At 39.5% G+C, this 17,659-nt stretch overlaps 1 protein-coding gene across 1 annotated transcript; it reads left to right on the plus strand.

The window, feature by feature from the left end:
* Positions 1-698: 698 nt before the first annotated feature.
* Positions 699-16,939, plus strand: LOC310962816 (sodium- and chloride-dependent betaine transporter-like). Its single transcript, XM_083935406.1, has 16 exons — positions 699-739; positions 1,566-1,766; positions 2,044-2,178; positions 3,776-3,916; positions 4,192-4,312; positions 6,192-6,242; positions 6,851-6,980; positions 7,301-7,435; positions 9,684-9,787; positions 9,905-10,029; positions 10,665-10,777; positions 10,855-10,992; positions 11,555-11,657; positions 14,146-14,246; positions 14,892-15,038; positions 15,147-16,939. Exons 2-16 carry the CDS (start codon positions 1,577-1,579, stop codon positions 15,312-15,314), a joined length of 1,902 nt encoding a protein of 633 aa, XP_083791532.1. The 5' UTR covers positions 699-739; positions 1,566-1,576; the 3' UTR covers positions 15,315-16,939.
* Positions 16,940-17,659: the final 720 nt, after the last annotated feature.

A 17,659-nucleotide genomic window follows, 5' to 3' on the forward strand; every position in this document is an offset into this window, starting at 1 on the left:
AGTTTTTCATCCACAAAAATAGAATACTGAAATCACCTCCAATTTTCTTAAATACATTTTAAAAGTATACGTCAAGTCCTTAAAGTTTGCAAATTAAAGAAAACCACGATATTCTAAATGACGTCCCAATTGTGTCAACTATTTGAAAATAAACTGTATTTCTCCTTAAACGAAAAATGATTGATTTAATTTATTTTCTTTGTACTGGTTTGTACATTTTCAATAAATAAAAAAAAGTACAAAGTCCATTCTCTATACATACATTGGCCTTCATGGTCCGCCCAGACACCATACCGGAAAACAAACATTTTTCATTGTATGCTACTTTATGTAATCCACTAACCCTACTTTTCTGAGGGAAATATTTTACCTACTTTCATTCCACTACCATTGTAGTAGTTTTTTTTTTTTTTTTTTTTTTTTTTATAGATTCAGCATTTACAAAACCGCTCTGCTCATAAAATATGATGCATCACTCTGTAATAATATTCTAATAATAACCCAATAACACAATAGTTCAAAACTAAATACTGTATTTTAGGCTACTCTGCATTGGACAGCTTGTGTGTGTGTGTGTGTGTGTGTGTGTGTGTGAGTGTGTGTGTGTGTGTGTGTGTGTGTGCGTGTGTGGTATCCATCAGGACACGCCCATCTTTAAAGTAAAGCTCTTCTTCAAACTTTGCTCAGCCAGTCCAGGAACTTTACAGACGGCGAGTGGGCGACCGCTGTAAGCTCACGGGTGAGTCAGATGCGTTCAAATCCCTTTTTCAGATGCTTGTAAATGTACCTCAATTAAGCCCGAGTTCTTCGTGACGTTTGGCGACTCATTTATTCGAAGTCGTTTGCATTTAATGGCATTTGGGAGTTTAATGGTTTCGCCAGAGTCGTTTGGCATTGACTTAACCAGAGGGGACTTGCATTGTGAGCTATTAAGATACAAATGAAAACAACCAATTCGACTTTAAAGGCTTCTGCGAGGACACGGGGGGTGCGGATTCGATGTCAAGATTGGGGGGTGGGGCACTAAAGTGATTATTACTCTTTTGCACATAAGCAACTCATAAATCCACAATTAATCACAATGTATTTATCCTGGACAGACAACACTGTGTATCACTGCTTACTTAACTCGGCCCAGGTCTCCTCACCATCTTCCTTTACGCTCAGTGTATGGGACTAATTTATGCATGATTAAATGATATGGATGAAAATCAAAAATATGAAGCACTTTTTTTTTTAAAAGCCTGCTGATGATCAACGTCTGTGTAAGAAACTACACATCCATTTGCATTGAAGTGGAGGAGACAGAAAGTCAGAAATATGTTTGTCAAACATTATGTGTCCCATTATGTGAATCAAAGTCTGTAAATACATTTGTTCAATTTTGAATCATTAAGGGTATTTTTATTGCGGGAGACAATTCCTGTTTTTCAGAAAAGATGGGGGGGCGTGTCCCTCCCCCCGTCCCCCCCATGATCTGCACCCCTGTATGGACAATAGCTGGAGAGAACATAACAGACATTTGCATTTCTCAAGTGTTTATTATGTGTGCATGCATGCCATAGACTGAGAGACCATGGCCGAGGAAACAGCTACAGGGGCTCCTGCCGGAGACTCAGGACCAGATAAAGGGGCTCCAGAGGAAGGGGTTCAGCCAAGGGGGAAATGGGCCAACAACACGGAGTTCATACTCTCCATGGCTGGAGAAATCATTGGCCTCGGGAATATTTGGCGTTTCCCTTATCTGTGCTTCAAGAATGGAGGAGGTGAGGTTCACTGGGTTTTGCATACATACAGGGGATTCTTGCTTCCTGTACCATAGAATACATGGCTGCTAAAAGTTAAAAGATGCAGGCTGAAAATAATGTTTTTTTGAACATTAAAGAATGTTCTAGTAGAACCCCAAAATATACAACAAGTATGAACCTGAAAATAAGCATAATATGAGACCTTTAATAAGTGTTCATCTGTTGACATGCAAATATTTACCTCTGCTTTATATCACATACAAGTGACTCTTCCTCCTTCCCTCGACATTTGCAGGTGTCTTCCTTATCCCTTACTTTGTGTTCCTCTTCTTCTGTGGCATCCCTGTGTTTTTCCTGGAGACGGCATTGGGCCAGTACACCAGTGAGGGCGGGGTGACCGCCTGGAGGAAGATATGCCCCATGTTTGAGGGTAAAAACAAGGCTTGGACTGATTTTTGTAGAATTACTCAAGAAGGAGTCAGCTGATGCAGGGAATGCATGTTTTTGATTGTGCTCTCTTCATTGTTTATGGAAAAAAATATCCCTTCTTGCATGCCGGAATACACTACACAAGATATTCATATTAAGCGTTTTAATGTTCTAGATGTCTTATGATCAATGTTAGAATTTGATGCAGCATTTTTGTATTTTTTTGTAAAATGGTCCACTTTGTACACTGTACACTGTATATCTCAGTTTTGGAGATGGGGAACCAAAGCAGCACTGATTAGCTGTAGTTGTTGCATAATATAGTGGCAATGTAGGCATAACACAGACCGCAGACAGACATTTCTACTGATGCTTGCAGATGCACTTCCCCTCAGTCGTTGGTGTTACGTAACAGGATATGTCAGGGGTCTGCAACCCGCTGCTCTAGGGCCGTATACGGCTCTTTAGCCCCTTTAAGTGGCTCCCTGTAGCTTTGCCAAAAAATGATTTAAACAACGTGTAAATAACGTCTTTTTTGGACAGTGGACAAGGGGACACCTGTTATCTTAGAGTTCAAGGTGATTTTTTCAAAAATATTACGTGTAACTAGAATATGCGTCACATCCACGTCGACAGCCCAGCGCCTTTCCCTGCAGGTGGCTAATCTTGAGTTAGTGACCCGCACTGGTATGCTAGCCGCGGATAAATCCCCCAAAAAACTTCGGAAGAAAATAGTGTTGCGTGGACATATTCATTTGCTTTGCTTACCTGTGTGCTTGATATGTGGTGAGAAATTAACAAACTAAATTTTCCAGGACAGGTAATACTAGGAATAAATTGTCAACAGTAACTATATATAAACATTTATAAGCTGTGACATCAAATATGTTGTGCGGCTCCAGACAAATTTTATTTGGTGGAAGAGGGGGCAAAATGGCTCTTTTAATAGTAAAGGTTGCAGATCCCTGGCATATGTCTAGCTAGCTGTGGCCAGCTTAAGGTCAGAGGGTGAGTAAGCGTTTGCTGTTGTGGGACCCCAGCTTTGGAACAGTCTTCCAGTTAGTATTGGATCTGTTTATACAGTTTTTTTGCATTTAAATTCTTTATTTTTCCACTTGCTTTTCTGCCTGACAACTAGTCCATTTGTTTGCTCAATACAGCTATGTTGTCCAACCACCGGATTTTAACTTTTAACTTTTAACTGTGATACATATACACTATATAGCTGTTCTTAAGTGTTTCATTTCTATCTAAATGCTGTCTATGGAAAGTACTTTGTGATCTTGAAAAGTGCTATACAAAAAGGTTTATTATTATTATTATTATTATTACTAGTATTATTGTTATTGTTTGACACAGAGGCCACTCAAAAGCAGAGGTAAAGTGGGAATGGCAGGAGAAGGAGGTTAAAATGGCCATTAATTATGGCTTTTTACCCCTGTTTTGTCTGTTGATGTCATGCAATGTCTTTATTACAAAGCACCTTTTCTTTTACAAATAATCAGAAACGCTAGCAGACAGATTTCAATGAGGCTTGGTAATTAGCTGCATGAGTTTCTGATTTGGAAGATTAGTGATGTGTATCATGATGTCTGCAGGGGTGGGGATGGCAGCCCAAGTGATTGTGGCCTATCTGAACATCTACTACATCGTGGTGTTGGCTTGGGCTATCTTCTACCTGTTTCACTCCTTCCAAAGCCCGTTGCCTTGGTCCGTATGTAGCAACTGGTGGAACACTGGTGAGCCATGTTCTTTGTTTTTGATTTTGTCTTTACTCTGTGTCTTTATTTAATTTCTTGTATACATTTCTTGAACTAAACTTGTGCAGGCATGCTTTGTGACGAATCCATGCTGGCGTGTTTAAACACATCTGTATTTGATTAACAGTGTGCTTATTGCGTTCTTAAAGACTAGACATGAAAGAAAGACAAGACGAATTCTTGCACACTTTTGTTAACATTATGAAGCATGCAACATCAAATCCCCCATCGTCTCTCTTTTCTCAAACTCTTAGATGATTGTCACAGTCGCTCAGGCGTCTTTGCCAACCCCGATATGTTTCGACCTGGCTCCAACTGGTCGTTCCTACACAACGTCACCCTACAGGACTATGACCTTGAGAACGATACTTACATGTAAGTCATTGTCAATTATTGTCAATATTGTCAAGCTAATCCAGGTGAACTATTACTTTATGCTATTTTGTGACACATACTGAAATTCATCATATTTATTGATACATAAAAAGAGTGATAAGAAATATGGGAGCATTTATGGCTTACATGTAGCAGCTTTGGGACACACCCAGGCTTTCATTTGTTCAGAGCAGGAGGTCCCTACATCTGTTTCTGTAAAAAGAGCTTTTAAAAAAACAACAGTTTATTGCTTCCTTGGGATAGTTTTAAGTGTGAAAAGTATAGACAATAAATCGAAGTGACTCATCAAGCCTTTAATAGTGGTTGAACAGGCAAGTTAGGTGTCAAATGGAAGAAAAATTTACAAATAGTTAGACTTTGGACTTTGATATGCTTTTTGCTCTGAGTTAGATGAGAATTTCAATTCCATTCACACAACTGCCTTAACGCATGTAAAATGTTATTTTCACCCAAACCACAGTGTTTTCCTTCACATAACATAAGTAGTTTTGTTGTCTAAATATATGTTTTTTTGAATATACAATTTTTCACAGTTTGACACGTAAAAACGGGATGTTAGGGGATCCTGAAGGGCTCATCCCAGGGTCCTGTGTTCTCAGGGCTCAGTGTATCGTGACAGTGGATGATTCAGTTTAACCAACCCCCCCGTGCGTTTCTGCGTAGAGCCCAAACAGACCGTAGAATCGCCTCTATCTGTTCATATAAATTGACATTGTAACTGCTGTTTTCACCATTTGCAAAAGAATGATGGTACATGAATGTTTCATAGACAGTTTGAATGGTAAAAATCAGTTCAGCCACTGTGGAGATGTCAATGTCAAGTCAAGAAAACGTATAACAAAAAAAACAAAAACAAAGTATAAAATCAGTAGGCTATAAGCTGTTGGTGATTTCAACATATTTACCCAGGGAAACATACATTGAACATTGCTGAGAACATACAACTATTTGAAAGGTGTGTCATAGTGGTGTGCTAATATGCAGTAGCTCATATGTAGCCTATATGGTTAATATAAAGCAACAGTCAGCAGGCTGTTAGCTTAGCTTAGCATAAAGACTGTAAACGCAGCAACAGCTACCAAGGCTGTCTGAGGGTAACAAAATCCTGAAAAAACTAAATAACACTGATTAAAAATCAATGATAGTAACACCCCTTTAAACCCCTTTTAAATGGTCGATAAATGATCTGTTCAGTTAAAATATATACTTGTTTAGACTACTTTGATTTGAACTTACCAGTAAATATTAAAGCATGTTTTTTTCCGAGAGAAGGGGTTCATAATCTGAGGAGGGAACTGAATCTAAAACATCTGTACGCACGCTCAACTTTAAAAACCTTTTGCATTTCAATATGTGGAGTGAAACTGTGGAACAGACTAGCGGAGGAGCTCAGACAATGTCCAACCATGAGCAAATTCAAACAACAGTACAAACGGATGGTGTTCACAAGGTACAGGGAAAAAGAGGGGTCTGACAAACACTAGGGTTCTAAAAGTTGCAATACTTGTCATTTATTATTTTGTCATTTATTATTTTTACACAAGCGGTTATTGTGTTGTTTGTTGGTTATTGTTTGTTTTGTTGAGCGTATTAAAAACACACACACACAAAAAAACCAGGATACACAGGAAGTAAGAAAACCTAAAGTATTAGATACTAAGTGGAGAAGGGGTAGGAATTAATAAGCTAATGCTTCTTCCTGCTCCTTTTCAAGCATACAAAGGGTTTTAATGACTAGTGCTTCAAGTGTAATTTATTATTCATATGTTTGAAATAAAGCATTCATTCATTCATTCATTCATAACTCTTTTTACTTACTTACCTGTGTTTTTTGTTATTGTTGTTTCTCTAATTCCAGGAATGGGTATGACTCTTATCAGGGCAGATCAGCGGAAGAGGAGTTCTGGAAGTGAGAAGCAGACCCTTGCACATACATTTATCTTCTTGAACATGAAAAAAAACAACTTTTGACAGTAATAGCATCCTCCCCAGTGTGCTTTGCTTTGGGTGGCGCTCTTGGCTATCAGTGAGGAATGCTCCTGGATAAGAGGTCGTCTTGACTGTGTGCATGCTTTGTGAACATAATGTTAAGGATAAAATTTTAAAAAAAAATCTCTATTTTTTTCTCATTTCTACATATGACTGCTGCTCTTCACATGATGTCCTCCTGATTGACTGTGAGAACAGATGTTGGGAAAGCTGCGTACAACTGCGCTGCATGATGCAAACAATATGTGCTCTGTTCCCTGCAGCTTCTATATAAACTGATGCCAGCCAATAACCCAAGATGGATTTTGACATCTGGTTGTTTTTGCTGTGTTTGAGTTGTTTTTCCCACTTCCATGGACACACGTAAAGGAAATATTGCTTTCAATGCACTCATGAAGCATTTGCAGTGGGCTGTGTTTATTCACAGTGGAGAAAGCTTTTGAAATGAGGAGCAAAGTCTGTTTATATGCATTGCACATCCGTCATCCTGAGTGTTATTTGTTATAGTTGCTGATCTCTTTCCCACAGGATCCGTATGTTAAGGCTATCATCTGACATGTCCCTGGGTCCGGTGAACTGGGACCTGGCTCTGTGTCTCCTGCTCGCTTGGATTATTTGTTACTTCTGCATCTTTAAGGGAATCAAATCCACAGGAAAGGTAAGTACACCTTTCACAAAATGTACATGTGCAGTACCGTCCCTGATATTAGGTTGCAATCATATCGCTGCTATAGCTCATTTCCGAGCCTTTCTGTCTACCTTTACTCCCACATGATTGACGTAATAAAGGAAAATACAGTATGTGATTCATTTATTAACAATCTGAGTCGACCGGTCATGTTAGAATATCAAATTGATAATGTTATAATAAACAGTGTTGTGTTCTCTGCGTATTTCCGTTGCTTAAAATCACTTGATGCAGGTAAAGAGTGAGAGTTTGAGTGTGCTCATGGAATAACCTACCTTTTGTGTGTGTAGGTAGTGTACTTCACTGCCACATTCCCTTACCTGATGCTGTTCATCCTCTTCATCCGTGGAGTGACTCTCCCAGGAGCCGGGGAGGGACTGAAATATTACCTCATCCCTGACTTTAGAAGGCTGGCTGATCCAAGCGTAAGAACCCACAGTCCTAATCAACTGTACTTAGCAATGTTTGCTTTTGAAATTCAGCATTACAAACATGATGCTTGGTTGAGAAACTCTGTATTTACTAAAGTTAACGTGTGCCAAAAGAGACACAACCCATCAGAGCATCATCTGCTTCTTTTTTCTCTCAAAACTTCTCTCTCTCTGTTAGACTCATCTCTGTTCTCACTGGATGAATACAGTGGCCTGTTCTTCTCTTACCCCCTCCATTTCCCTTTGTCGTGAATCTTGTTTCCGGTCCCAAGACAGAGACTTAACAAGAAAAACAAACCAAGATCCATTTTCAGTGAGAAGTTTGTTAAAGAAAACTCCCCCCTTGAGTATACAGTAACATCATCACACAGGAGTAAAAACAGTCACCCCAACGGGGAATTTCGGACACATTTTGAGGGTCTATTTACCGTATAAGAGTAAATATGATTTGCTTTAAGATGAAACTTAAATCAATAATTTACCATCACTGAAAATGACTAATTTTTATTTACATCAAAATAAGCACACTGTAGCAGACAGGTCCTTTATTCATTGATGATGTCATTTCTAAATTGAAAAGGGGATTAAAAAAAAAAATTAACCAGAGCGATTTCTGGATGCATGCCTTAGCACAATGAGTGCCCCTGTTGCTGACAAGAACAGCGACATAAGTAAAGGACTGTCCCATCCCTTCCCCCGCTTCTCTTTCTGTCCCTTTCCTCTTCATGGGTCAAATGTAATCACCAGAGGGTGAGCCCTCAGAAAAGCCCTTGTCGAAGTGGGGAGTCTGTTCCCTTTCTTCTGTGAGCATGTGAATGTGCGTGCATGCATATGGTTTGAATGAACATTCTTGTGAGTTGTGAATAGATGTTTACTTTGACAGTGGTTTTTTTCGCACTTCTTTTCCAGTCTTTGTTTATCTGGGATGCTTGTGTTGTACATTTGAATGCATCATGCAACTCAATTGAAATGTCCGATCATCAGCTCTGAGCCATTGTGGGAATCTCAGCGTGTACTCATGGAAGGAAGCAAAGGGAACGACTGTGAGAATGTTTTTTTTTTGGAGAATGCTGAAATCAGATGAAAGCAGTAATGGGCCAGAGTTGTGCAATGCAATTTGATGCTCTTAAACACAGATCTGAAAGCAGATGTTTCTAATAAGTCTTTGTTTTGCATGCAAGTGTTTTCGCTTGAACCGCTGAGGAAATCATAATGGAGTCCTGGCCTACATCTGTGGTCTGTTTAATGTATGAATATGCCTCCTTTTCTCCATGTGTCAGTGTGCATGTGTGAATCTGTATCCATAGGAGCCAAGAGGAACTCAAAATAAAACGCATGCTTCTGAAGACGTAACAATTTCCTCTTTGTTCGGTGTCAGATGTTAAGGTCTTCTGCCACAGACTGAGGCGTCCAATTCTGACCTGGGGCTGGGAATAAGTCAGCACCACCATGGGGCCAGAGTAGGGGCCTGTGTATAGCTTTGGAGCCTTGCCAGCTCTATCTTTTACTGGGCGAGACGAAGTGCTGTTGTGCCTTTAATGTTAACCAGATGCTGTTGGAACACATGTCTGCAAGGACATTCAAGTCCAAAAAATACCCCGACACCCACCAAACTAAACGGACACAAACATGCAAAGAATGTGTATGCCTTGCACGCCCACTCTCATAGTTGTGAATCAGAATCAGAATCAGAATCAGAATACTTTATTGATCCCCGGGGGGAAATTCTTTCGTTCCAATGCTCCGTGCACAGTAGAAACAAGCCATAAAGATGAATAAAGTAGAAATAAAATAAAGTAAAGATTCAAATAAAATACAATTAAGATAAATCTAAAGTAGCTAATAAATAGCCAATAAAATACAGTACAAATAAATAATAAACAATCAAGTAAACAATCTGAAGTGAGTGTGAAAATACAATCTGAGATATATACACTGTACAATTAGGTTGTTATGGCAAATGAAATGAAATGAGAACAGATATTTATATTTTGTTTTGTTTTGTTTTTAAGTAGTCAAGAGTCCGATAATTAAAGAGATGAGTTGTACAGTTAAATACAGTGAGTGCAGTAACATAAAAGAGGGAGATGCAAATTCTGTATGTGTACTGTGTGTCAGCACATGATCACAGATATTGTATCAGAAATTGATTCTGGCGTAAAGCACAACTCTTGTTATTGTACAGTTCTGCACAAGGTCCTGCAAATGTTTAAGAAAAAAAACAATCTGTTACCCACTCTAGGTGTGGCACGATGCAGGGACTCAGGTGTTCTTCTCGTACGCAGTGTGTCAGGGGGTACTGACTGGTCTGGGGAGCTACAACAAATACAACAACAACTGCTACAGGTCATTGCCGCGCACACAGCACATCATCACATCATCACATTATAACATCATCACATTTAAAGTTTTACGCTCATGTACCCTTTGACAGTGCAGACTGTTGTTCTTGATATGTTGTAGGGATTGCTTGGCATTGTGTTGCCTGAACAGTGCCACCAGTATCTTTGCTGGCTTTGCTGTGTTCTCAGTGTTGGGATTCATGGCTTCTGACATGGGCGTCTCGATTGACGAAGTTGTTTCAAGCGGTGAGTTCATTCCTCCCTTTTTCGAGATCTGCATCTTTCATTTGACAGCTTTCAAATGTTGGTATTGGAATATCTGAAACAGTTGAAATCAAGATTTTTTTTTCAATTTCCATTAATCTGCCAGTTATTAATTAAAAAAATTTTTTTTACATCTTCAAATGCCTTGTTTTGCTCAACCAACAACCAAAAGTTATTCAGTTAACTATCATGCATGACAAAGCATAAAATACTCACATTGAGAAGCTGGAAACAGCAAATGGAATGGCAACAACAACCAACAATGTCCACAAGATGGCATCTTGTGATCATGCACAGTTAAAGGATTTTTACATGAATGTTCCTTTTTTTTATCGAAAGCATTCCTACGGTTTAAAAATACTCTTTTTTTGTATTGTTTTAATTATTTTGTAATAGTTGTGTTAAAACGGTGGTTCCCATTCTGGGGTCACAAGGGAAATGTGAGGGGTCAGAAGATTTTGTGTTATGATTTTTCACTGTTCAATATTTAGCTGGACCCCTTGAGTTTCAGAAGTCATTTTTAAGCGGTCTCAAGCCAGACAGGTTGGGTCGGATCTTGAGGATTACAGAACTCTGTCTCTCATGTGTTGACGGATGTGTTCATGGGCTTTCTACAGGTCCTGGTCTGGTCTTTATAGTTTATCCAAAGGCTCTATCATTGCTGCCTGGCTCATCCTTCTGGGCAGTGCTCTTCTTCGTCATGATCGTCTTCCTGGGCTTGGACACACAGGTACATCATGCAACAGGAGCAGTGTTTCAGCATCATAATATATTCACAAATAAGCTAATCTGGTTGTGTCCTCAAAGTTTGTGTGTGTGGAGAGCATGGCCACAGCCATCACAGACCTGTTCCCACGTCAGCTGAGGAGGCGAGGCCGCAGAGAGATTCTGGTCCTGGTCATCGCTGTTGTCTGTTTCCTCCTGGGGCTGCCACTTGTCACCAGGGTAAGTAGTAGAGGGAGTAAGGGAATGTATAGCATGTAAACATGTTCTAGTAGACACCCGAAATATATGTATGAACCTGAAAATGAGCATAATATGGGACCTGTAATACATTAGTTAATGACCAAATACCTTCAAATCAGCAGTTATATTTTGTGTTTAGTGCTTATTGGCAAATATTAGCATGCTATACTAAGATAATGAGCAGGATAAACCTACCTGCTTAACATCAGCATTTCGTTCAAAGCCTTAAGACAGCCTCACGCGCTGTAAACTTTATGAACAAACTAACTCAAATAAAGCATAACCTTGCTGTTTTTTTATTATTATTTATATACAACAAAAGGGAACATAGGGCAAAATCAAAGTGTTAAAAGTGTTGATAGGATGAACAGTATATTTTACACCTAATATACTATGTATACCAGTATATATAGTATTATGTAAGACAAATGTGGGAATGTTGTGCACTCCGGTGGGTCACAGATCTAGGAAATAGCTGTAAAGGGAAAAATAAAGTGCAGACCTTTCTTTTTATTTTTGTGCTTTTCTGCTCATGTTTCAGGGAGGGATAACCCTGTTCCATCTGATTGACAGCTACGGTGTCAGTGGAGTCACTCTCCTCCTCATTGCCTGTTTTGAGACCATTATCATTGGCTGGGTTTATGGTAAGCCATGTCTTTGGCCATTATCTTTTAACTACATGTCATTTTATCATCAGTCAACGACTCAACACACAAGCGGTTAACTAACTTCTAATGATATAAATAGATTTAAATAACTGAAGCCTTTTGCTTTAAGGTATCAGATTTAGCCACTCAAGTATTTGTTGATAGTATGCGATTCCGACAGCAGCATTTGTCTCGTCAATGTTTCTGTAAAATCTTATGTGTGTTATTTTTATCCTGAGTTGCATTAAAAGAGCTCTACCAACAAAAGGAAAAAGGACATTTTGATGAGACTGAAAGAAAACACAGTCCTCTTGCGTTCACTTTTGTTGTAGAATATTTTGAATACGTTTTTCACAACATAAACATCACTGTTTCTGTCATAGAATCCCGGTATCCATTTGTTTCCTCTATGTGCACATTTGTTACTTTTTTCCAGAAGTTTAAAAAAAAAAAGCTTCTCTTTTTTCATGAACTATTCATGGTGCCCAGGCAATGAATCCTATCAACATTCCTGATCCCTGACTTAACTTTGCGCACCATCATTGGGTCCATCTGTCGAAGAAGAAGAAGAAGAAGAATTACTTTATTAATCCCACACGGGGAAATTGGATTTTTTCACTCTTATTATTATACGTGTTACACACACAGACCCGAAATACACACATGCACAAACAGGGCCTATACATGCAATTAACGGAGAGATGTTAGAGCGAGGGGGCTGCCAGTGACCAGCGCCCCGAGCAGTTGGGGGTTCGGTGCCTTGCTCAACAGCACCTCGGAAGTGCCCAGGAGATGAACTGGCACCTCTCCAGCCACCAGTCCACACTCCATACATGGTCCACACGGGGACTTGAACCAGCGACCCTACGGTTCCCAGCCAAGTCACCTATGGACTGAGCTACTTCCGCCCCGAGTGCTTTAGTTAACGACTACACAAGGAGAATCCTGGCCAAATCCCGTAAAGTGCTTATTTACAAACCTGGTGTGACTGCTTATAAGCCTCCAAGCATTACGTTTTCTTCCCAGATCGTGAAACATTAAATAGTTTGAGAAACTCGGACACACAATAAGCTTTTCCTCCATCTTTCTAACCGGCTTGATGTCGCTCTCTGGTTGCCTAGGAAACGTAAACGTCACACTCAAAGTTTCTATCTCACTGGTTGCGCTTTTGAAAGGTCAGCAGCAACTAGGTCAGAGAGGCATATCCGAGTGGTGCGCGCTGCAACCTTGTGTGCTGCCGCTACATTGGACGCTACCGCCTCTTCCATTGGAAATTAATAGAAAGGCCGGCGCGTTTCGGCATCATGTGTAGGGGCCTTAAGTTTCCAGCTGCACATCTACTCTGAACTGATGCAGAGTGAGATATTGATCTGTTTCCGCGGATTGAGTTCCAAGTTCTGTGTTCCGTGTGGAGAAACTTCCTCATTCAAATTTAAATGATGCCACTCACCTCCCTTCTTCATGTCAAAGTGGTTACTTTCAGGGGTCGATTACTGTATCGTTTTTGGAGCTGTGTCTGCTTTCCTAAATAGGTTTGCCAACGTATTGTGCTCTTGTGCATCTGCAAAAATTGTGTGGCTGTTGTTCCATCAGCCAGGTCACGCACCTGACCGATCTCATATATGTTGCCTCCTCTTTCTATACTTCTTCTCTTCTCCTCCTCTCTTTGGCAGCTCACGGTGAGCAGCTTTCTCATCTCCATCTCAGTCCTCCCCCTCCTCCACCTCTCCACCTTAACTAATGACTGGTCTCTTCTTTTTCCTCCTCATTTGAACCACCAGATTTTTACTTCTGGAGTTTTATTTCCCTGGAAAAAGGCTTTTGGTTGGTTTTGGGGCCTCTTTCCTCTCTGCTTACCTATACATGAACATGCTTATTCTCTGTTGTGAGTTGAAAGATCAAGTGTTTGTTGTTTACATTCAAACAGTATTCTGAGATTGTGTCACTAATGCTGTATTTCTAAGATCGGTAGTGGTAGAACTAGTTCTATTTTTACAGAGCTTTTAATTTAGATACACAAAGTTGCAATACTGAATTCACAACAAGGATACACAACACAACTTAAAGACGGATAGTTTTACAAAATGTTTGAAAACCACACTCAATGACTTTTTCATGATTTACAGAGACCCAACAATTACCCCATGAGCAGCAACAAGTCACACTATCTATAATAATAATAATAATAATAATAATAATATTCATATACAGTATTTATCCAGCAATTTTGTGCACACAGTGGCGTCGAAAACATTCTAAGAAAAAAACACTGGGATTTACAGTATATCTGATTTACGCCGACCGAACAATTCCTCAATGAGCAACAATAAGTCGCACTATCTTTAAAATAATTTCCACTACTGGTCAAAAAATAATAATTGACAAGTTTAGGAAAGGAGAAGCCTCATATGTCATATGTTCCCTGAAACACAAAACCATTTTGTGCCCTTTGATCGACTAACACCTCTTGTGCATGACTTTGCAGGTGCGGACCGTTTCTATGACAACATTGAGGACATGATCGGGTACCGACCGTTCCCTGTATTGAAGTACTGCTGGTTGTTCATCACGCCGCTCATCTGTGGAGTGAGACACTCACACCTGCGTCACATCTGCCTTAATGTTTACATTTGTATTCATTATTTTCTACCTCACATTGCTTCTGGACAAAGATCTTTTGCTGTCCCTTATCTCTGCTTCTTCCTGTCCCGCTCTCTCCTGGCTTTTACTATCTCCGCTGAGTGTTTCGCATATTTCGCTTTGGCCATATCAGTGTCGGCGCTTCAGCTCACATATGGGGAATAAGAGGTGAAAATGTGGACGCATCTGTTCTAAAAACACACTTCACTGCGTCATCAGTACAAGATCAGAATGTACAGCGGGTGTATTCAATCTTAGGAGTCGAGTTAAAGGAGCATGCTGGTGTTTTTGTAAGTTTAAGCTACACAAATCAGGGGTTGATTACTGTACACTTACAATCCAAGATACATAAGTAACCATTTTATAGTAGTCGAACATCTGGATAATTTTTTCCCCACCTGACATGTTCATGCATTCACACAGTGTGTGAGATTTACTGCAAAGAATTAGATTTTAATCACTTATACAGCTTTAATTCCACTTCTTTCTATTGGTTATTATTTTTTTCTTGCATGACAAAGTACTCTACTGAACTTGTTTATTTATATTTTTCCACCAAACCCTCTAACTCGATCATTTCTTGTCCCATAGGTCACAATGATGTATGACCTGACAGATTCATACCCTTTGATGGTGTACGATTATGTTATCGGCCCCTGGGGCAGAAAATTGGCCGGCTTACTTAACATCACGCCTCTGATATGCATCCCAATTTTCCTTTTTGTCAGACTGTGTAAGGTGGGTGAATTTAAACGTTCTAATCGGTCAATTTCAAATTTAAAAAAAATAAATTTCTCAATGATGTTTCATGTTGCTATTTTATTGCATTTCCCTCCTAATACTCAGGACCCCAACAACATGACAAAACCATCCAGCGATCTGCGCCAGGCTCGACCACACAAGCCAGTCCTCACGTTGTGTAAACGGGTCATCTTTGGGGCACAGGTGAAGCCGCAGAGTCGTGCGGAGGCAAACAATGAGAAGATTATGATGGGGGAACCCAGCGCGGTTTGATGGTAAATGATGAACAGACCTGCAGCAAATTCCGGTGCAAAGATGTCATTGAATTGAACAAATCTGTGACAACAAAGACACCGTTTTTTATCATTCGCAAACTTTACACATTTCATGAGTATTTCAGGGACACTTCTTTGTTGGTACAACCTCATTAATCTTTTTTATAATAATGTTTATATATATATATGTATATATATAATCCTACATACTAAAAGTACTAATCTGATTTCACTTCTGTCATACAGTGCGTCTCATTGTGGGGAAAAAAAGTAGAAAATCGATGCAGCACAATCAGAATCAGAATCAGAATCAGGTTTATTGCCAGACAATTTTCATTGCAAGGAATTTGACTTGATTTGACAGTGCCTACATAAATATAAACATGAACACAAGCAAACTAAACATATCAGAGATACATATCGTCGTTTGTATGTGACAGACTGAGACAAAACAGACGATATGTGTTATGTTTTCGAGTTGTCCATCCATCTGTCCGATTTTAATTCTCCGTTACCTTTGGAGGGCTTTTCTTTATATTTGGCACAAATGTCCACTTTGACTCAAGGATGAACTGATTTGAATTTGAAGGTCAAAGGTCACTGTGACTTCACAAAATGCATTTTTATCCATAATTCAAGAATTCCTATACTAAGCGCGACACCTAACTCCTAACTAACTTCACTGTGACATCGTGTTGTCCTGCAAAATGCTTCTCAGGCCACTATTCAACACCGTAACTCAGGAGCAGAAGGGGAGACATTTGGTCAGATACAGAGTTGGTGACACTAATCTTAAAAGTGTGCTGATTGTTTAGATCTTCTGTGCTGCAAAGTTGAAGATGTCTGTAAAACATTCAAGTTTAGCCAAAAACTTAAATTCCTTCAAAGTCTCCACCACATAGATTATGTAAGTCTGGAAAGTTTTGATGTAAGCTACAACTTGAGTGGTTGGTGGAGGCGTACAACTACAAGGATGTAATTGTTCCAAGCATATTCATCCTTTCCCACAATGCAACTTGAACGCCGACAGTTCGATCACTGCTAGTAACGGCTAATGTGGCCCCGGAGCCGCTAGCAGAGTTCCACAGAGGTCTAGTGAGCTTTTTTTCCAGATTATTTTTATTTTTAAATTTATAGTCTTCAGACTCAACCAACGCTGCCTGGTGACATACCTAGAGGCAAAAAACAGAATTCATGTAGCTGGTGCCACAAAAGGCTTTCAATAACTATTTTTTTTAACACATGCAGTAATACTCCTGACATCCCATAAACATAATTTGGTGTGCACATGTATGCATGTAAACACATGTATTTGGAACATTTGAGTTATCAACATGTTTTGCCTTAAGTTGTGAATTGTAGTAGCTGTTTTTTAAAAAATCCTAAAATGTCAAACTAAAAATGTAACATTTTTTATATGCATTTTGATTTTGTTATTCTCCTACGATGGTCCTCGGCACAGTTTACCTTTAATTGAAATACGTTTGTTTGTTTTTATTGATATTTCTTGCTTTTAACCAAACAGGACAGCTTTTTGTTTCCAAATAGGCATGCACGTTATCTTCAGTTCATTATATGTGTTTATACTTATTGCACAATTCATCACATTAAAAGTATCCATTATGCTAAATACTCTGGTGCTGTGTCGCTCTGTTGATATGACTCATCTCATGTTCCCTGTTTTGTAGAAAGACAACAGAAATATTCCACAGGTCTGTGTGTACCTTCTTTTTATCATGCATCCTAAAAAGAAACTGACTTGGTTGTGTATCTGTGTGATGTAGCAGAATCGGTTCGGTTGGTGAACACAAACTTTCTCCATCATAATGCCAAGTTCAGTCATCTGTGTGATCCAAACTGGCATTCAATTAACAGACAATTCCAGCCAGTTTGCTCCCACCTCTCCTCACACAGACTGCCTCCGGTCCGCCCCAGACGACAGGCAATGACCCTTGGTCCTGAAAAAACATGGACTTGAAAGCTAAAAGGGTCAAGTGATTTTAATTGACCTTGGTTTGATTTTTTCTTATTATTAAGAAGATACAAATCAGCAACTTGAAGCTATCGGATGTTGCTCTAGTGATAGAAAGCAGCAGTAATAGAAATGGTCATGCCCCATTTTGTACATTGATGACTGCTTGAATTAGAATCTGAGGTTGCCTAAGGGTGGATATAGAACTATAGGTTCACAGTCGCTGCAACAATTCCAGCATTTATAATTGGAGCATGTACCGACCAGCCTTTACATAACCAGCCCCCAGAGCTGAGAGAGTTACTGGAATGGAAAACTCAAACCATCGGCATGGGTACCAACAGTTGAATGTATCTATTGTAAGTTTTATA

The sequence above is a fragment of the Echiichthys vipera genome, assembly GCF_963691815.1.
Source record: "Echiichthys vipera genome assembly, chromosome: 20".
Taxonomy (NCBI): Eukaryota; Metazoa; Chordata; class Actinopteri; order Perciformes; family Trachinidae; genus Echiichthys; species Echiichthys vipera.

Bases quoted from the DNA above. Each gene is read 5' to 3' on its own strand.
- LOC310962816 (XM_083935406.1), top strand. From the start codon at position 1,577: ATGGCCGAGGAAACAGCTACAGGGGCTCCTGCCGGAGACTCAGGACCA. The intron at 6,981-7,300 runs GTAAGTACACCT...TTGTGTGTGTAG, and splicing joins GAATCAAATCCACAGGAAAG to GTAGTGTACTTCACTGCCAC. The intron at 11,658-14,145 runs GTAAGCCATGTC...ATGACTTTGCAG, and splicing joins TATCATTGGCTGGGTTTATG to GTGCGGACCGTTTCTATGAC.